This window comes from Eptesicus fuscus, chromosome 6 (genome assembly GCF_027574615.1).
Source record: "Eptesicus fuscus isolate TK198812 chromosome 6, DD_ASM_mEF_20220401, whole genome shotgun sequence".
In the NCBI taxonomy this organism is placed as follows: domain Eukaryota; kingdom Metazoa; phylum Chordata; class Mammalia; order Chiroptera; family Vespertilionidae; genus Eptesicus; species Eptesicus fuscus.
In genome coordinates, this window is record NC_072478.1 from 82,075,958 (window position 1) to 82,098,240 (window position 22,283).

The window sequence follows — 22,283 nt, forward strand, 5'->3', positions numbered from 1 at the left end:
TTTTATACAAAATTAAATGTCTTATAATACTATATTAAAGCAGCCTAAATAAATCACCTTCATATAGATTCTTTCATAAGTTAATTTCTGCCTCACTTCCACTTTAAAGTCAAAATTTTCATTGGTTAAAGGCAAATTTTTTATTATCAATTAAAAGAAAGAATCTACTGAAGACAGTAGTAGTTCTAAGAGCAGAAAAATCCACTTTTTTATTTTTTTTAAAAAACCTGTAATAATGGATACTATTTAGGACTAAAAATATGAGGAAGATGAAGAGAAAAACTTTACATTTCTTCACATAAATTACCAGTTAGGTAATTTTCCTTTTGTAAGAGATTTCTATTGATGACTATAAACCCAAAGAATCTATCTTCATATTATATATAAAGTAACTAAAGCTATCTTTTAATTTTGACTTAGTTTGGAATAGTGTAATCAAATTACAGCATGGATTCTGTAAACTTCTGAGTAAATGAAGTCTTACTCTGTTTAGTGACAAATAAGAATTACATTATTATTTTTTAGCATGTGTGCTGCTGAAGTGAGCACAGAATTATAGTATTCTTGAAGAGAAAGTACGCAGAACTCCAGGGAAGGGTAAGGACTGACATTTATATGAATAGGGAAATGTACCTGTCTCAGTTATGAGAGATGCAAACACATTTTGCTAAGGGAAAAGTGCTAATCACCTTTAAAAATAAAAGACAGTTTGTTGAAGATAGATTTTGTGGCAGGAACTATTACCCCAATGTCTGGTGTTAGGGAAAATATCCCATCATTTCCATTGAGTAGAATAGTCCCACTTCTTACTTGCTCTGTGCTGAGTGTGGCACTGAGAAATTTAAGAATTTTTAGTCAACATTTCAAAACAGGATCATGCCAACTTTATTTTGCCACACTATACTGGAGACACAGTATGGTATAGCGGTAAAGAGCACAAATCTGAAACCACCATGGTTGAATTTCAGGTATTGGTGCAAATTATTTTCTGGGCCTTAGTTTCCTCTTCTGTAAAATGAAGAACATATTAACACCTACCCTGTAGGGTGGTTGAGAATTAAGTCTGGTAACATATGTAAAATGCTTAGAACAGTTCCTGGCACACATTACATGCTAGTATAAGAACTGTCAGTACCTCATCTGGCCTTAGAATATTTTGAATTCAGACAGAGCAAGTCTACAGAGGAGTGATAAAGTTTTAAAAAGGACATAAGTAATGAAGCCCAGATCTCAAAACCATGGCATGTACTTGGTTGACAAAGTGAAAGAACATGCATGGCCCAAATCAACCGACTGAAATTGGACTGTACAACCCTCGATTTTAACTAACTTTAAATTGCCGAGGCTGTGTGTTCCTACACTCTGCATCAGAACAAAGAGGAAAGGATATGACGAGCTGGGAATTTAAGTTTTAAAAACCTTCTGTGACTCAGCACATAATTAGTTTAAATTCTTACTATTCACCTACAGTCCTAAATGAGAGGACTGATGCCTCTGAATAAAGCTCAAAGAGCACATCCAATGGTGGGGTACTGACCAGAGCAAGAAAGGGCACTAGGATGTTTCCACAGAACTTAGCAAGGAGTTTTTAATTGAATACATTAAGAAATTACTATTTTTAAAGCAATTTAGTTAATAAGATTTTTACTGTATATGAAGTTTCTGACTCCTTGTAGCATATGGTAGATTAATGTTCAATATGTGATCTCTACAGAAACTCTGGAGTCCCAGATAGCTCCACTTCTTTGTTAATAAAAGTAGAGACATCTTAGTTTAAAAGTTAGCTTTAAAATATTAGGTATGAAATCTAATAATTTCATAAGCCTCCTTGCCTTTAAATTCTACTTGACTCTCGACACTAAAAATAAAGCTGTATTTTGGAATGATTACAATACATCTTAAAATGAAGTATAAAACATTTGGGATCACCATTAAAAACCTTTATCTGTTTTCAAATGCTAGACACTTCAGGCAAGGAAGAAGGCTGCCTTAAAATAATTCCTTGAGAATTCTTTGGTAGGGGCATAAGTACTAAGTTACTTTTATGCAGAGAATTGGGCTCTGAGTGAGCCAGTGGCTTCTGCGAAGCTACTCTAGGGCTATCATGAAACTGCCTGGCTTAGGGGAAACACTCCAGTGAGCAAAAGAAAATAAAGATTGTATTGTTCTTTAGTATTATGGTCTGCTAGACACTTCTGGCATTTACTCCAAATAAAGGTTTTATATACACTGGAATAATTGAACACAAAAATGAAGCTTTTTTACTAAAACCACACATATGCAAAAACTCTGTGAACTTAGATATTTAAAAGCCTTTCGATTTTTCTACAAATTATCAACTGCACGATATGTGCTAACATTTATATTATTAAATGACAAACTGGAACTATGTAGTCACATCTCTAAAAACACGTACATAGTATGTGCCAGAAAGCTCTAACAGTCTCCTATCAAAAGAACCACATGGCTTCCATTCTCCCTCTAATATCACCCCACATGGCTTCCATTCTCCCTCTAATATCACCATCTTGTTTAATTGATCGCTCTTTATAAGATTTGTTTTTCTAAAATACAAATTTGATCATGTCCTCTGCCATTATTTTCACCTAATTCCTACTCAGCTTTTTTAGACCTAAAATTCAATGCTGCTTCTTCCAGGACAGAATTAGGTGACACTATTCTTTTTGCAGTGTGCCACCCTGTTTTGTGATTTGACTCTGGAACCTAACTAGACAGGTAATTCCTAGAATACAGGCACTGATTCATTGTCTTGTGCCTGCCTTCTTGGTGAGCACTGCTGAATGAAATGCTGCTATCACAACAATAGTAAGCACATGGGCTATTAGATCACCATCATCACCATCACAGAACTTGCAATTTCAGTCAAAGCAGAATTCCTATCTTTCCAGAGGAACATTTTTAAACGATGACATCAATGTTAATTATATAACTTGTTACATAAACAGGAATCAGAAAATCAAACTTATACCTAGTTTCAGCTTTCTTCTTTACTTGCAAAACAACAAACAAAACCCATCCAAGGCCACTTTGAGAAGTTTTTTTCCCCCTGCAGATCTACAAAAGTAATGTTTCAAGTTTTGTAATTACCATTATTATATAATTTCCTTTTTTAGTACATAGTCTGGCTATACTGACTTCAGTAATAAGAGCTGGTGAATAAACTTAAGCAATAATGAAATATTCATTTAAAATTTTCTGCTTTTATTGAATAATATAAAATTGTGCCAGTCAAGCACATATATACCACCATAACTAAATTATTACAACTTTTTACTTACATTTTAAAAATAAAATAAGTTTTCATAAGATACAGAGACAGTTCCTTTCAGGTCTGACCTTACCTTCCAGGTTCATTCCAGCTTGAAGACATTTCCGATAGCGGCATGCAGGGCAGTTTTTTCTTCGAATTTTATCAATGATACAATCATTTCTTCCAGCACAAAGATAATTGTGCTGTCCTATATGGAAAATAAAAGCACTGTTAAAATTTCACTGGTCTCAAAGGAGATGTTTTCTGGAGTGACTCTGTCTGTTTCCGTTTTGGGCAGAGGCACTGACTGAGGAAGGGACAGTGGACCTGCCTCCATTGCTGCTGCAAAGGTCAACTAAAATGTCTCTTTCTTATTCTATTCAACAAATTCAGAATAGTGTATTAAACACTTTATGGCAGCATACAGATAGAAAAGTGAATATTTTATAAACGGAACATCTCCATGTGATCAGCTCTCAGATCAAGAAGCAGAGCAATACCCCACAAATGCCTACCAAGGGCAACCGCTTTCTTGATAAATTGTACTTTAAACAGTTTCTTGTTTTAAAAGTTACAGGAGATGTCTGTAGTCACTATTTTATTATGACTTCTGACCTAATGCTGAGGAGGATTAAAGAAAAAGGAAACTGGTTTTAAAATACTGAGAGTCCAAAGGGACATGACTTTCATGTAACATTATTCTACCACATGCAAATAAAATGTGCTCCCCCTCCCAATTTTAAAGAAAGCTATAGGTAAATAGTTAATCTTAAAGGTTAAGGTTGCCATCAACTACTTAGGTGAACACAGACTTGACAAATGAAATTTCTGTAGATCCTACAGAGACTTGTTAATTATTTCACATGCTTTTAGAATATAAGAATGTTTGAATTCACCATTAACCCCCCCAAATATTAAAGACCACTACTGTCTAAAATCTTGTGGTGCCCAGTTATTAAATAGTGTGTTAGAGACAGAAGGAAATTTCAAAGGAAAAGACAGAAAGTCTCCCTCCCTCCTCCCCATATATATAATCTTGTAATTTTCTTTGAACCTGGTTGGTGAAGAAAACTATCTGAGGATCTGCTGGCCTGGCAAGAACCAAGGATCCTCCTCCACAAGACGAGCATACTATCTAATAAAAGAGTAATATGCAAATTGACCATACCTCTGCTACACTCATAAGCCACACCCACCGGCCAATCAGGAGCGAGTATGCAAATCAACCCAACCAAGATGGCTGCGGCCACAGAGAGCAGGAGGCTTGGGTTTCCCTAGCAATGGAGGAAGCCAAGCTTTCTGCACACCCTGGCGGGCCCAGGCCACCACGCAAGGCTACAAAGTTTCATTATAGAAGATAAATAAATAACAACAGAAATGGCTGTGGCCACAGAGCAAGCAGGAGATTTGGCTCCGCTCAAGGCTACAAAGTTTCAATTATAGAAGATAAATAAATCCCAGATACCAGTGCCTCTGCTTGGGTCACTGGGGGGCATGGCCAGCCTGAAAACCACCACAGGCCCCTCACCCAGGCTGCCCCATGCCTCAAAGGAACCCCCACCCTGATCTGGCACACCCTTCAGGGCAAACCTGCCGGCCCCCACCCGTGCACCAGGCCTCTATCCTATCTAATGAAAGAGTATTATGCATATTGACCATCACTCTAACACACAAGATGGCCAGCAGGGGAGGGCAGTTGGGAGGGACCAGGCCTGCAAGGGAGGGCAGTTGTGGCGATCCGGCCAGCAGGGGAGGGCAGTTGGGAGCGATCAAGCCTGCAGGGAAGGGAAGTTAGGGGCTACCAGGCCGGCAGAGGAGGGCAGTTGGGGGTGGGGGACCCAGGCCTGCAGGGGAGAGCAGTTGGGGGGGACCAGGCCTGCAGGGGAGCATTTAGGCATCAATCAGGCTGTCAGGGAAGTGGTTAGGTGGTGATCAGGCTGGCAGGCAGAAGCGTTTAGGGGAAATCAGGAAGGCAGGCAGGTGAGCAGTTGGGAGCCAGCAGTCCAGGATTGTCAGAGGGATGTCCTACTGCCCGTTTAGGATCGGGCCTAAACAGGCAGTCGGACATTCCTTGAGGGGTCCCAGATTGGAGAGGGTGCAGGCTGGGCTGAGGGATACACACCCCCATGCATGAATTTCGTGCACTGGGTCTCTACACTAAAGATAAATATGCAAATTGACCATACCTCCGCTACGACCACCAGCCAATCAGGAGTATGCAAATTAACCCAACAAAGATTGCAGGTTAATTTGCATATGCAGACGCAGAGCAAAGACTGAAGGCTCCAGCCCGAGCAAAAACTGAAGACTGAAGAAGCTTGGCTTCTCCCCTGTGGCTGGAGCAAAGGCCTGTGTCCCGGGTGCCGGAGAAAAACTGGTGCTGGCAGCCAGGGGAAGGCAGGCCTATTGCATGAATCTTCATGCACTGGGCCTCTAGTCTATATATATAAAACTTAATCAACTGTTACACCTGAATGACTGGTCAACCGGTCGCTATGATGTGCACTGACCACCAGGAGGCAGACGTTCCATGCAGAAGCTGCCCCCTGGTGGTCAGTGAACCCCCACAGCCAACCTCCCACGGTCCCCAGCCCCGATAGGGACTGGGCAAGACAGCCCCAATCGCCAGCCAGACCAAGGGACCCCACCTGTGCACAAATTCGTGCACTGGGCCTCTAGTATATAAATAAATACACTAGACAACTAAGAGTCCATGTACCTTACACTAGAGGGGGTGGTCTTCACAAGACTGCAAGCCATTTCTCTTCTCAAAATAACTCATACTTAGAAGAGACAAATTCAATTCACTAGATTGACTATACCTAGTTCTGATTTTTAAGGAAAGATCCTTTACGCATAGGACAACCTAAGACTTGCCTAAAAATAAACTGTGTTTACTTCTTCCTAATAGGGTAAGTCACAGTGCTCTTTAAGCATAAGTTTTGGGTAGATGGTTAACTGTATCCAGTTCAAATATTTGTGAGGCATAGGCCACAGAGCTGACTAACGGCCCTGCTCCAGAACTGCTCTCCAAGGCCAAATGTCTGCCAGCTGCTTCAGTCCTGTCTATGCTGTGGACGTTTCCTAGCTGCTTTACTTGAACAAAAAGTGCGTCAAGCCAATAATTCTAACCAGCAATTCTATCCTCTATTAAAGCAAAAGTAGGAATAAGAGATGTATCCATTGTTGAAGCAGTTATAATATAAAGAATTTCGGCTCCATAAGAATATTGCAAAATCACTCTCCTGCAGTTACTGGAAAAGGCAGTTGAAAAAATTATTGCTAAAAACAGAAAAAATTCTAAGGCTTTATTTGTATCCAACCAAAATATCAGAATGTGCATATGGTGCTAATAATTATTTCTTTATCCCAGGTGTGTCTTAAGCACATGTAAGAATCTGAGCTAGAGGATCAGTGGGCATTGTATATTTAAGTTAAAATTAGTCTTATCTGGTTAGTAGTATGAAATTGGGCAAGTTTGTGTTGAATTTATAAAATGAGGAGTGGTCACTTATAAGACTTGGACATGAACCACTAAAGTCAGTCCTTGCCAATCCCTTTGATAAGACAAAGGGATGTCTTAGTTTGGAGTCCCTGTCTTGTACCACTTGGTAAATTCCCATTCTAACTAATAAATACAATAGAAAGTAGACATCAGGAGAAAAGCCGTCAAGCCAGCTGGAATTTCTTAACATTGTTTTGTTTGCATCGTATTTATTTTTGTGGTTAAAACCTATTTTTGGCAAGTGATTCTAGTTTCTATTTGTGGCAGGTGTGGTAGCCAGCCTCCAAGATGGCTCCCAATGGTCTCTGTGCAGTCCCTTCCCATACTCTGCCAGGATTGGTCTGTGTAACCAATAAAAACATGGCAAAAGTGACAGCTGTAAAGACATTGGTTCCATGTTGGTCACTCTCTCTTGTGGATCATTTGATTTGGGGGATGCCAGCTGACAGCAGGCTGGAGGAGCCCACACAGTGGGGAACTGAAGCTTCTGCCAAAAGCAATGCTAATGGGTGGCAGGAGCCTTCAGAGGACAGCAGCCCCATCATCAGTGTGATGTAGCCTCACAACTGGCCCAGAACCACCTGGCTTAGAGCTGCTCCCAAATCCCTGACTCTCGGAAAGGGCAGGATACATTAAATGCCTTCTATTCATAGTGGAGGTAATTTGTTGTTCAATAGATAATACAGGAGGGATAGTGAAGTTGTATGTTCTTTTTAAAAAAAATAATTTAAGTTTTAAAACAGAGTAATCTAAGAACAATGTTAATAAGTAGGACCGTGATGCACAGACATGAACAAGACCATGGAAGTGCTATGGGACACAGGTACCACAGCAAAGGGTATGTCGTAGGTTTTCCGCAGTTTGTATACTCTATTTGAAGTAGCCAAGTGTTCAATGTGAACTGTCAGCTTCAGCCTCTGTCTGTACCTGCTCTCAAAAACAGTGTGGTACAGTGGAAAGTGTACTGCTAAAGTGCCAGGAAACCCCGATCTGAATTGCAGCCCTACTTTCTAGCTGTGTGATCTCAGTAATGTTTATTAACTTTTCTGAGCAGCTGCTTCCTCAGCCGTAAATCTGGAAAATTAGCACCTATCTGGCTGGGCTTCTGCAACATTCTTCTAATGGTGCCTGGCACACTGTAAGGGCTCAATAAATGATAGCTATGAAACAATGCCCTTGCAATAACTTTCAGAATCTAGGTATATTATGAACAGATAGGTGACAGGTTTCTACCATATACCTTTCAGGGAGCCAGTGCGACACTGAGGTTAAGAGCCAGCTGTGTTACAATCCTAGTTCTGCAAGCTAAACTCTCTGAGCATCAGTTTCCTAGTCCATCAACTATGAATCATAACAGCATCTAAAAGCTCACAGCTGTCAATTAAATGGTATGACATATATAAAACACAGGACTTCATGAATGGGGTAGCTGACGCCTATCTTCATAATGACCTACCAACAAAGATGAGATGTACTATTGTGCAAAGGGAGCATAAAAAAATGGGGCTTGGGGGGAAAAAAAGATCACTAAACTAGTATACATAAAAAGAAATGGAGCTACCCATGTATGCAGAATAGTGACTTCCAAAATATCAAGTAAAGAAGTTCAAAATATCTATCCTTGATCTGGTTTTTATGTAGAGTAAGTAAAACTTTGGCAAATTCTGCAAATTTCCTAAAAACAGTTAAATGTTTGGCAGTTACTATAATATGCCAATTTAGGGTAAAACTCATCAATTGTGGCAGGTGTTATAAATGAAGAACTAAGTATAATGCAAATTGTATAAGCTATATCTTCATATTTTTAAAAAAGTGCCCCAAAATATGTATCTGGGCCTTAAAACATTTTCATCATGTCTAGAGAGGTTGTCTAAGGATTACAGAATTGTAGAGCCGAAAGGGGCCTTTGGAGAACATTAAAATCCAAGGAATGGATTTACTTAACAGTCCACATTTAAGCTTTTTCCTGTTAATCATGCAATCTAGACATCACACTTAACTGAAATATTTAAATGATAAATATTTGAAACAGTAGAGCTAATATTAAATTTTACCTAAAAACAAGTATAAGAATTTAATTCTAAAGCAGGGATTAAGACCAAAGAGCAAATAGCTTGGAGTAATGTTTTATTTGAGAAGTATATTTAGCTTTCTTTTCTTTTTCAATTGCACTTGAATGCTTTTACCTAGGGCATGCCCCTACTTTCTAATGGCAATAACTGCCCACCTTCCCCCAGTTGTATTATATTTTGCCAGAATGACATACTTGGTCCCTGCAGGCATTTGAATTTGCAACCCTGTTTTAAAGAATAGTTAAAATGGAGAATGAAAACTAGTTTTTAAATACTATGTTTTTTTTCAAGGCTCCAATGTCTCATTCTAAATTTCACTTTTAGAAATCAACTGGTCAATATTATTTATGCACATCAATACTGTATTACTGTTATCACTGCATTTATATCATGGATAACTCACCAGGTAAGAAAGTGATGAATAAAGTAAAGTGAGGACAAGAAGAAGCTTCCTTCTCTTGGGTTTGCTGTAAATAAGATCTACTTTGTTAGAGGCACTGCTCTAAGCAGGGGTGGGCTTTACTCACAACTATACTCAACAGCTGGGAATTACTGAACAGGTGAAGACCTGCACCCGTGTGCTCTAAGTGGGATAGCAAGCAACTCTATAGTTGGCTAATGAATTAAAAAGTAGTCCAAAGAAAAGAAACTGACTCACCTATTTCCTAAGGATGCAAACACAACTCTAGCCAAATCCTTCTCATACTGTGAATGAATAAAATATTATTTCTTTAAAAATTAATAGAACCACAACATAGCAACAAGAAAGCCCACTGCATGGGAGAACATATTTACCAATGTTATCTCCAATAAGGGTTTAATCTCCAAAATTTACAGGAAACTTATACAACTTAACAAAAGGAAGATAACAAATCCAATCAAAAAATGGGCAAAGGACCTAAATAGACATTTTGTGAAAGAGGACATACAGAAGGCCAAGAGACATATGAAAACATGCTCAAAGTGACTAATCATCTGAGAGATGTAAATCAAATCAACAATGAAGTACCATCTCACACTTGTCAGAATGGCTATCATCAACAAATCAACAAATGACAAGTGCTGATGAGGATGTGGAGAAAAAGGAACCCTCGTGCACTGCTGTGGGAATGCAGACTGGTGCAGCCACTGTGGAGAACAGTATGGCGTTTCCTCAAAAAAACTAAAAATGGAACTCCCATTTGACCCAGTGATCCCACTTCTAGGAATATATCCCAAGAAATCAGAAATACCAATCAGAAATGATATATGCACCCCTATGTTCATAGCAGCACAATTTACAATAGCTGAAATCTGGAAACAGCCTAAGTGCCCATCAGAGATGAGTGGATTAAAAAACGGTGATACATCTACACAATGGAGTACTATGCTGCTGTAAAAAAGAACTCTCACCATTTGCAACAGCCTGGATGGACCTGGAGAGCATTATGTTAAGCGGAATAAGCCAGTCATAGAAAGATAAATATCACATGATCTCACTCATTTGTGGAATATAATGAACAAACATAAACTGATGAACAAAAATAGAGCCAGAGACAGAGAAGCATCAAACAGACCGTCAAACCTCAGAGAGGAGCAGAGGAGGTTGTGTGTGTGTGTGTGGGGGGGGGGGGGGTGGGTAAGAGATCAACCAAAAGACTTGTATGCATGCATATGAGCATAACCAATGGACACAGATAGTAGGGGCGTGAGGGCATGTGCTGGGGTGTGAGCGGCTGGGGAGAGATCAGTGAGGGGGGATGGGAAGGAGATGTATATAATACTTTAAACCCGTGGTCGGCAAACTGCGAGCCACATGCGGCTCTTTGGTCCCTTGAGTGTGGCTCTTCCACAAAATACCACGGCCTGGGCGAGTCTATTTTGAAGAAGTGGCGTTAGAAGAAGTTTAATTTTAAAACATTTGTCTCTCAAAAGAAATTTCAGTCATTGTACTGTTGATATTTGGCTCTGTTGACTAATGAGTTTGCCAACCACGGCTTTAAACAATAAAGAATTTAAATAAAATTAATACAACCAGAGTAATCTTTAGGTAATCTACTCAGGCCACACAGTCTTCAAACTGTGTTACAGATGACTGAATTGCATATTTCACAGGAGGATTAACTGTTAATATTAGAAAATGATTTCTAATAATAATTTGCTATAGAAGGAATTTCTCCTCCTTTAAAGAATTGATGCTATTGTCCTTGTCAGCAAGTTGAGTCTATCACAAGGTAAAGTTTATGTTAATGTCATGTTTGTACAGTGAAATCAAGGTCTTTTCTGACCTTCTCGGCACTTTTATCATTTGCTCCTGTGTACTGTATTCTCTGTGCCTTGTTTGCTCACCTTTCACTGCCAGTAGACTGTGACATCCCAGACAGCAGGCGTCAGGTCTTATGTTGTATTTTATACCACTCAGCACAGTGCCCAGGCCCAAAAGCAAAATACCTTTCCCTCCAACCTCCCCCTCCCACGCCCCTCCCCCCATCCATTTCTCACTGTCACTTATTTTTGCCAGACTGAAATAGTTGGTGACTTTAAAAACAGCTAATTGATCGGAATTAAAGCCCATGATCTAATACAATGAGTATTGTTGCTGCCCAAATCCAACCCCATCGTTTCATATGATACCACTTCTTTTTTAAAATATATTTTTACTGCTTTCAGAGAGAAGTGAGAGAGAGATAGAAACATCAATGATGAGAGAGAATCACTGATTGGCTGCCTCCTGCACACCCCCAACTGGGGATCAAACCCGCAACCTGGAAAGGTGCCATTGACTGGAATCGAACCTGGGACCCTACAGTCCGCAGTCTGACACTCTATCCACTGAGCCAAACCAGCTAGGGCTGATACCACTTTCTTAAAGTTACTTTCTGTTCTCTGACCAAGCACCCTCCCTTCAGTTTATACTTTTCTATTCTAGTTCTGTTTTACGTTGTTTTTAAAAATGTCTCTTTCCCCCTAGAAACCTAGGAGCCATTACCTCTCCCCTCTTTACAAAGCCTTAAAGAGCTTTGTCTATAACAGAAATTTCAAAATCCACTCTGAGAAATAAGAACCAAGTAGAGGAAAAATAAAAACTCTTCAAAACACACACTACCTTCCACTGCTCTTTTGAAGAAGACTTTGCAGCTCCCACAGGTCAAGACCCCATAGTGACATCCTGAAGCTTCGTCAGAGCACACAAGGCAGAGTTTGGGAGGTGGCCCTGATGCTGCTGAGCTGGATGCAGGCGGAGAGCTTACATCTGGTCTCATGCCAGGGCTAAAGAAAGACGAAAGCAGCATTAGGATTTAGTTGTCACGACTGTAAAAAAGATCCACACATCAAAACACAGTTCTCTCAGCTTCTCCCTCCCCAGCAAGCATGTTCATACTGAATTGTGGCTTCACATACTAGCAAACATCACAATATCTTACCAACTTAAACATATTCAAATAATTATTTTGTTCTTTAATACAAAATTAAGAGTGAGGTCATTTCTTTTTAAGTATCCCTTAAATAGTTGTGTTTCACTTAGAAATTATAATGTTTAGTTGCTTAGGATTTTTTTTATAATCATCTTTATTAAGGTGTCATTTATGTACAATAATTCTCACCGTTTACAAGTATACAGTTGATGAGTTTTGTTAAATAGACAGTTGTATAGCTAACACTATGATCGAGAGATAGTATGTGTCTATCACTCCCCCAAAGATTCCTCCTACCCCTTTAATTGCTTAGGACATCAATTTTTTTCTAATATTATTTTCTTGGACAGACATCTCTGTTCATTCAACTATGTCTCATTATAATCCTACTCATATCCTCCACTTGAGTCAAAATTTTTTATAAAACTTCTTATAGTTTCTTAGGACTTAGATTGATGCAGAAACATTCCTTTCTATAACTTTCTTGTCTGGATTGCAGTGCACGACAGGAAAAAGCACTAGGCTTTCAACAATAAGGACTATTCTGCCCTCGCCCCTCAGTGAAGAGATGCCCTGGAGAAGAAGGTGAAAATGGGAATCTGCTTCTTGTACTGGGCCTCAATTTTCATTTTGCAGACTTTTCACCACAGTGGGCACAGGTTTAATTTTTAAAGGTAAACATTATTTTCCTATGAAAGAATTGTACAGTGGATATACAACTTTTCACCTGTACTCACCATTCTTAACACTCTGCCACATCCTATCTAATAAAGAGGGATTATGCTAATTGACCCTCATACCATCACAAAGAGGAGGGAATATGCTAATTGACTGCCACGCCCTCAAAGATGGTGGCGCCCACAACCACAAGATGGGAGGCACCCAGTCCCCTCAGCCTCGCCGGGGTGGCAGGCATGCGGCAAGGCTGGGTGCCTGCCTCCGGAGTCCCCCAGCCCCCTCAGCCCCCCAGTCACCCAGGGCCGCCTGAGGCTCAGGCAATCAGGACCGGCCCAGGCTTGTGCTGCCTGCAGTGGCAGCAGCAGAGGTATGATGGGGCATCACCTTCCCCTGATCACTGGGTTGTCTCCCACCCCTAAGGGCTCCCAGACTGTGAGAGGGGGGCAGGCTGGGCTGAGGGACCCCCTCCAGTGCATGAATTTTCATGCACCAGGCCTCTAGTTTGCTTATAAAGATACACACACACACACACACACCAACAAAACAACGATCCTTTTAATGCTGAAGAAAAAATTAACTATGAAATACTTCATAATAGATCACACAATGCTTTCCAATGTTTCATCTTCCTAAGTCAGGGGTCCTCAAACTTTTTAAACAGGGGGCCAGTTCACTGTCCCTCAGACCGTTGGAGGGCCGGACTATAGTTTAAAAAAAACTATGAACAAATTCCTATGCACACTGCATGTATCTTATTTTGAAGTAAAAAAACAAAACGGCAAAAACACCCGCATGTGGCCTGTGGGCCGTAGTTTGAGGATGCCTGTCCTAAGTAATTTTCATCATACCTGCTAACTTTAGAACCAAAGTTATTGTATTGTATTGCATGGTATAACTCAAAAGAGTGTCTAAGCATGTAACTTTCTGTAACTGAAAGTCTCTAAAAAGAGTTTCTCTAAAAAGAGTTTCTGGAGACTTCCCATTCCTTCTCTAGTTATGTGTTTTTCAAAACTATGAATGGCAGCAATCTGTTGACTTTGGAACCATAGATATTAAAGTGGGTTATTTATCAACTGTATAAGAAAGTTCATAAGTATACCATTACTCCTTTCTAAAATTTTTTTAATTTGCTTATTCTGTTAGCTGTCCCATTGTCATCTTTTATAACTATAGCCAATAATAGTACAGTATGTCCTCAAACAATATTGTTCCATTCAATGTTGTTTTGTTACATTATTTTGCTTAACGCCACAGAAATTACGGATGACATTAAGTAAGGACTCAGTGTATTAAATCTCAAATACAAATATGCTCAAACTCACAGAGCAAACTAAATTGTTTTGCTTATCAACAAAGTTAGAAATTATATTTATGAAATTACATCTTTGTTCTGTTTTAGGAATAAAAATTACAAGATAATTATAGAATGACAATTGTTTTATAAACGTCACCTTAAGTAACGGACTCTAAACCCAAAGCTCCCCTGAAAATCTGTCCTCACATGAAGCTCACTGCACCTTGCTAACCCTTGTTTGTCTAAGGGGCTTGGTCAACAGGACAGCATTCCCGTCACACCAGTTCTGAGAATACGCCCCGGTGTTTCACATGTTCTCTGACTACTGTGAATAATTTCTGGATGCTTCCCTATCACAAGGCATTGATTCTCTGCTAGCGCTGGGAGTGGACTGAGGGCATATTGAAAGCCTACAATGAAAGAAAATAACCTAAAAGGACTCTGCTGTAGGTCTGGCAGGAGCCACCCTTGATTAATAGAAACTCGTGACTAATGTAGAGAAGCTGCTCTGAGCCGAGTTTCACAGAGAAGTTGGAAGGCTTGAGAGTGAGTGACTGGAGCAGTGTGTCAGGGAAGCAAAAATGTCCTTGGCTTCTGCTCTGAAGATGCCCCTCTTCCTGCCCAGCCAGTCTCTGTCATCTGACATCTATTTTTAGGGACCAACCAGTTGTTTGCGTATTTAGTTTATGGAAAATAAGTGTGATATTTAAATATTTGAAATGTTAATTCTGATATGTAATACTTACATATATGTATTTAAAAATTTAAAAAAACATTTGTAGTACTTTATAGTTTTAAAACACTTTCTGAATAGAATCTCACCTCTCCTCTCAACAACCTGGTGAAAAGGATGCCATAGCCCAGGGGTCCTCAAACTTTTTAAACGGGGCCAGTTCACTGTCCCTCAGACCGTTGGAATTCCGGACTATAGTTTAAAAAAAAACTATGAACAAATTCCTATGCACACTGCACACATCTTATTTTGAAGTAAAAAAACAAAATGGCAAAAACACCCGCATGTGGCCTGCGGGCTGTAGTTTGAGGACACCTGCCATAGCCTCTGATGAGGTCATGCCAAAGCAGGAGGTTGAATGAGGGAGCCTTCTGGGATTACACTGCCATGTCTCAATCCCAGCTCTCCCACTTAAAAGGGTTGAGCCTCAGTTTCCTCATGAGTAAACTGGGAAGGACATTGTGTGTGTGTGTGTGTTGTGAAAAGAAAATATGTAGAAAGTCAAGCACATAGTCCCAGCATCTAGTTAGCACTCTATAAATGTTCATTCTTTTCTCGTAAGCAAAACTGGAGGTTTTATAAAAAGCATTATATAAGTATTAGAGGCCCGGTGCACGAAATTCATGCACCGGAGGGAGGAAGGGGGGGAGGGTCCATCAGCCCAGCCTGCACCCTCTCTAATCTGGGACATCCCTCTCACAATCCGGGACTGTTGGCTCCCAACTGCTCGCCTGCTTACCTGCCTGATTGCCCCTAACTGCTTCTGCCTGCCAGCCTGATAACCCCCTAACCACTCCATGCCAGCCTGATTGATGCCTAACTGCTCCCCTGCTGGCCCAATTGCCCCCAACTGCCCTCCCTTTGCCGGCCCGGTCACCCCCAACTGCCCTCCCTTTGCCGGCCCGGTCACCCCCAACTGCCCTCCCATGCTGGCCTGGTTACCCCCAACTGCTCTCCCCAGCTGGCCTGATTGCTCACAACTGCCCTCCCCTGCCAGCCATCATGAGGTGGCCATCTTGTGTGAGGGTGTGATGGTCAATTTGCATATTACCTCTTTATTATATAGGATTATATAAGTGGAAAGTAGTTTTAAGTCTAAAACCTAGCACAGCATTCCCAAATTCTCACTTATCCATTAGAGCATCTGCAAGAGCGTTCAGGCCACTGCACTGTGAGCTACAGATGACACAAGGAAAAGTTAAAACTAAAAGAAAAATGGATTAGAACTGCAGCTAAAAATCTGGAACTTAAGCTCTTGGCATCCCTTCAGGCGGTCATTCTGGGCAACATCAGATAAGAACTGACTATGTGGAAAACTGCCAAGTATACCACAGACATCAGTGGAACAAAATCAGTTTTTGTCACAAATATGAGGACTATGATGGCCTATAAAGAACACCATTGGGAGAATGGATAACTTTGCAATGGTATTCAATTGCAAATGTGTCCCTGTGATATTGCTAAAGGGGCTAGGGTACAACAAAATGGTTAGAACTCAAAGGAAAGCCATATGGAATCGTCATTTTTAAATGATACATGGCAGAAAGAGATAAAAAGCACCCCAGGATATGAGTGCATATTTCACTCTCTTTACATGAAAAAGCTAGAATGTCTTGGTCTTTGCTCAATGTGTGTTTACAGTGATGCCAAACATTCTGGAGATGCTGAGATTCTGTTAGTAACTGACTATGTCCAGGGTCCTTTCTTTTAAGTGAAGAAACATGTGAGCAAAATGCTTTATTTCAGGTGAACACTTGAAGGCAGTTTCCCATTCAGAATGGACACTATGTTATTCCTGAGGCTACTAAGGTTATGAGAGGAAAAAAACATGTACAAAACTGGGTTTTTCTATTTAATTCTTTTGCAAGAAAAGCAACTGATGGAAGGAGGATCACTGATGGACAGTCATGGATAGATTATAAAAATTAATCATACACCTTGAGAAGCATATAAAATGTTCAGGCAAATTAAACCCTTTCATTAAGCACATACTTCTTGGCACCTGAGTGCCAAGCCCTGTGAGGATACAGTGGCCATATCTTATAAGGAAGCCATGTCATGCATGAAATGCAATCCTGAAATGGTAAGAAACCTTGAAACAGATCTAGGTAGGAGCAGCAGAATATGTTTTAACTGCCTCTTGTGTCATATACTGCTAGGAAGATAATCAGCTACATGTACAGACAAATCTTGTTTCAAATCCTAGCTCCTGTGCAACAGTGGCTAGCTGACAAACTCCTGAGTCTGTTTCCTTATTACTACCATTTTAGGAATTTTTGTGTGGATGATATATCCACACTCATAAAATATTGGGCATATACTTGATGATCATTAAATAATCCTCTCTCTTCAACAGCCCCTTTCCCCATTAACTTCTTTTTTCTTTCACCCAATCCCTCCTTCCCTTCTTGAAGCACCCTAGGTTAATGGTCCCTTTAAAAGTTTAAGTTCAGGTAATTGTAGATATATAGTTTTTATATTACACTAAAATTCAACAATGTCGTTTTGTAAAGTAATTTCAATCTGGAATCTGAAACCATATCAGCAAACTTCTTGTAAGTCTGTTACATTAAAATCCATTGGTCTGTCTTGCACTTTGAAAGGATCTTTCACCCATGCGTGATTATGTCCTGTCACGCATTAGTCATTTGGAAAACATTGGTTCCCTGAGTTATGCAGACCTTCCAAGTGTTGTCACAGTTCATTACACAGTATAAAGGAGTCACATTTGTTAAGCTCACAGTGGCAGTTGTGTCTTCCAAAGTTATAAATTTTGTTTAGAAGTTCTAATTTTTATCAACTGGTAACAAATACTGTCAATTGTGTTCCTTGAAGTGATAAGCTCACTTCAGTCATTTTTGAGAAAACGTGCCAAGTAAACAAGGCTGAAAATCGTAGCTGGTCCATGGTGTACCATGAACAAGGGGCTTGTTCAGCTCACAACTTCATCTTACACATGCTGTCCTCTGAGACAGCCATCAGATGCTATACGCAGCACAGTGCGTTCTGCACCTGCCCATTTTTCACACAGAAGGCTTTTTAAAAGACACCTTTTAAATATTTAATGGAATTAGTATTTTGCTTCCTCAAGGATATTCTTAATAGGAACTGGCTTTCTTTGAAAAACAAACATGAATGCATGGCAGTGAATACAGTGACTACTGTACCCTAAGATGCCAGTAGTTTTACTCATCATTATTGTTGTACTATCCTTGCAAATATCAACAAAATGAAAATGGCAAATGAAAACTATGGATTATCATGAAAATCGTTGTGAAAAGACCTTGGGGTCTCCCTGGGATCCATGGACCACATACTGAGAATTGCTATCATAGAGAATAGTGAGGACGCCGTCAGACAAGCTAGAATTCATTACCTAACTGCAATGTAGGAGCTTGGTGACCTTTTAATCTCTCTAAATCTCAATCGCCCTATTTCTAAATGGGGACTGTAGTGTACCTGGCAGAATGATACATATTGCTCACTAAGTTAGAGGCTTTCCCCAGAGAGAAAGGAACAGAGATGCTATACTATTACAAACCATATTGGTAAGGCTGGCTTACCCTTCAATTTAAGTAAATTTAATCAACAGCTTTTCAATGAAATGCAATAAATCCATTTGGGGAAAAAAGCAAAACCATATTATCACCTCAGAGAACAAGTATTAATTAACATGGGGGGAAATCTGGAAATAAAGCTGCTATAACTGGGTTAATTTTTTAACCAACTACGAACGGAATTAGGTATGTTCTCATTGGTTTATCAGTTTTGTCCCAATACCATAGAGCAGTAGTTCTTGACTGGGAGCAGTTTTGGTCTCCAGGGGACGTTTAGCATTGGCTGGAAATGTTATTGGTTGTGAAAACTGGGGAAATGCTACTGCATCTGGTGAAGAGGCTAGGGTGCTGCTAAACATCCCACACTGCACAGGACACCCCCCCACCACCAGCAAAGAATCACTCAGCTGCAAACGTGAGTAGTGCTGAGGGGTTAAGAAACACTTGCCATAAAGCTATAAGCAATAAGAAGCAGAGGAAAAAAATTTAACAAGGAACCTTCTGAACTATCTTTGAAAATTGAGCAACTGCCCTGAGGCAACTCTAAATATTATTTGACTCAAGACAAATCCAAAAAAGAGATTCAAAACAGAGCTGAGGCAAGGAACTATACAGCCATAGTGATTAACTTAAGTCAATAATTTAACTTTATTTTTCCCTCTAGTGCTAGCCCTAAATGGTGGTTTTTACACATTAAAGTCAGCTGCACTTTTCTTAACTTTTCTCATTAGGAGAAAGGTAAATGCTCAGCTATACACACAAGGCAGTGATATTTCTGAATGCCCATTTATGCCTGAATTAGCTGAAGGATCACTGATTTGGTGGTACTAATTATGCATGTGGCCTCTTCAAGAAGGCAAGAACAGGTTTGATACAATGGCACACTTACTGTCTTCTTACATATATCTCACTATGTATGCAGATACCTACGGAATAGCACCGCAGCTGAACCAACATTAAAAAAAGGGAAGATAAGGATGCCCACTTTCACCACTCCTGTTTGATATAGTACTAGAAGTACTAGCCATAGTGATCAGACAAGAAGAAGAAATAAAAGGCATCCAAATTGGAAAAGAAGTAAAACTGTCCTTATTTGTAGATGACATGATAGTGTACAAATAAAACCCCAAAGACTCCATCAAAAACTACTAGACCTAATAAATGAATTTGGCAATGTAGCAGGATACAAAATTAACCCCCAGAAATCTATGGCCTTTTTATACACCAATAATGAACTCACAGAAAGAGAAATGAAAAAAACAATCCCATTTACCATTGCACCAAAAAAATTAAGATACCTAGGAATAAACTTAACCAAGGATGTAAAAGACCTGTATTTGGAAAACTACAGAACACTGAAAAAAGAGATAGAGGAAGACATAAACAAATGGAAGAACATACCATGTTCATGGATTGGTAGAATCAACATCATTAAAATGTTCATACTACCTAAAGCTATCTATTGATTCAATGCAATACCTATTAAAATACCAATGGCATATTTCAAAGATCTAGAACAAACTCTCCAAAAATTCATCTGGAATAAAAAAAAGACCCCAAATAGCCACAGCTGTCCCGAGAAAGAAGAACAAAGTTGGAGGGATCACAATACCAGACATCAAGCTATATTACCAAGCCATGGTTCTCAAAACTGCCTGGTACTGGCACAAGAACAGACATATAGACCAATGGAACAGAATAGAGGACCCAGAAATTGACCCAAGCCACTATGCTCAATTAATATTTGACAAAGGAGGCAAGAACATACAATGGAGTCAAAACAGCCTCTTTAATAAATGGTGCTGGGAAATCTGGACAGATACATGCAAAAAAAATGAAACTAGATCTCCAACTTACACAAAACAAACTCAAAATGGCTAAAGGACTTGAATGTAAGACGGGAAACCATAAAAATCCTACAAGACTCCATAGGAAGCAAAATTGCAGACATATGTCGTAGCAATATATTTACAGACACAGATCCTAGGGCAAGAGAGACTAAGGAGAAAATAAACAAATGGGACTACATCAAAATATAAAGCTTCTGCAAAGCAAAAGAAACCATCGACAAAACAATAAGAAAGCCCACTGCATGGGAGAACATATTTGCCAATGTTATCTCCGATAAGGGTTTAATCTCCAACATTTACAGGGAACTCATACAACTTAACAAAAGGAAGATAAACAATCCAATCAAAAAATGGGCAAGGGACCTAAATAGATACTTTTGGAAAGGGGGCATACAGAAGGCTAGAGACATCTGAAAACATGCTCGAAGTCACTAATCATCCGAGAGATACAAATCAAATCAACAGTGAGGTACCACCTCACACCTGTCAGAATGGCTATCATCAATAAATGACAAGTGTTGGCGACAATGTGGAGACAAATGAACTCTTGTGCACTGCTGGTGGGAATGCAGACTGGTGCAGCCATTGTGGAGAACAGTATGGCGTTTCCTCAAAAATTTAAAATGGAACTGCCATTTGACCCAGTAATGCCACTTCTAGGACTATATCCCAAGAAAACTGAAACACCAATCAGAAAGGATATATGCACCCCTATGTTCAAATCAGCACAATTTATAATAGCTAAGATTTGGAAACAGCCTAAATGCCCATAAGCAGATGAGTGGATTAAAAACTATGGTACATCTACACAATGGAATACTACGCTGCTATAAAAAAGAAGGAATTCTTACCATTTGCAGCAGCATAGATGGAACTGGAGAGCATTATGCTAAGTGAAGTAAGCCAGGCAGTGAAAGAAAAATACCACATGATCTCACTCATTTATGGATAATAAAAAACATTATAACTGATGAACAAAAAGATAGATACAGAGGCAGAGAAGCATCAAACAGGCTGTCAAATTATAGCGAGAAGGCTGGGGAGTGTTGGGGTGGGGGGTAAGAGATCAACCGAAGGACTTGTATGCATGCATATAAGCATAACCAATGGACACAAGACACTGGAGGGGGTGGGGTAAGGGCATGTGCCATGGGGTAGGGGATGCCGGGGGAAGGTCAATGGGGGGAAAAGGAGACATATGTACTACTATTTCTAGTACTTTAAACAATAAAGTAAAATAAAAAAGGGAAGATAACATTATTTCTCCACTCCCTAAAAATGAAATCTGGTGAAACTACAAGTACATTGGTATGTGAGGGAAATCAAGTCATGAAAGGATGTAAAGTTAATCACAGGTGACATTCAAGCTTACAGCTCCACGGCCACCGGTTTCAACCCTGGATATATACTTATTGAATTCTGGAATTCTGAACATTTACTGCCATCTGTAATATAACTGCTGTGAAATACCTGAATAAAGGTGACAAAAATCCAAAACAGCATTCATGTCCACCTTAACTACAACAGTCACATTTGTAAATATCTTATTTTGAGAGGGACTTGAGTTCCCCTCACTATACTTAGTAACCCAAGCTTAAATGCAGAGATTTTCCCAATTTCAATCTCTTTCCCACATTCTATTACTACCTGTATCACTACACCATGTACCTTTTTCTTGCTGCCCACTCCCACTGCCACCTTAATGCATGCCTTCTCTCACCCCCTGCCTTAACCACTGAAATCGTTTATTCTAAGCAGTCTCCTGGCTCTGGCTGCCTATCCTTCCATTCCATCCACCTCACTGCTAAACTCTTTTTGCCCATCATGATTAAGTGCCTCTGGGCTCCTCCTCCTCCATTAGATATAGTACAAGCGCAAGATGGTCCCAACCTGGTTCTTCTTTCTCCAATCATATGACATCAAACTCC

General features: G+C 39.8%; 1 protein-coding gene across 4 annotated transcripts in view; it reads right to left on the reverse strand.

Moving 5' to 3' along the window:
• NR3C1 (nuclear receptor subfamily 3 group C member 1) overlaps window positions 1-22,283 on the reverse strand; it is a 124,386-nt gene that overhangs the window by 30,469 nt on the left and 71,634 nt on the right. For all 4 annotated transcript variants that reach the window (XM_054718003.1, XM_054718000.1, XM_054718002.1 and 1 more), the window contains exons 3-4: window positions 11,934-12,097; window positions 3,363-3,479 (exon numbers count right to left, since the gene is read on the reverse strand). In XM_054718003.1, the coding sequence (XP_054573978.1) occupies window positions 3,363-3,479; window positions 11,934-12,097 (281 nt within the window). The remainder of the gene's footprint in view (window positions 1-3,362; window positions 3,480-11,933; window positions 12,098-22,283) is intronic.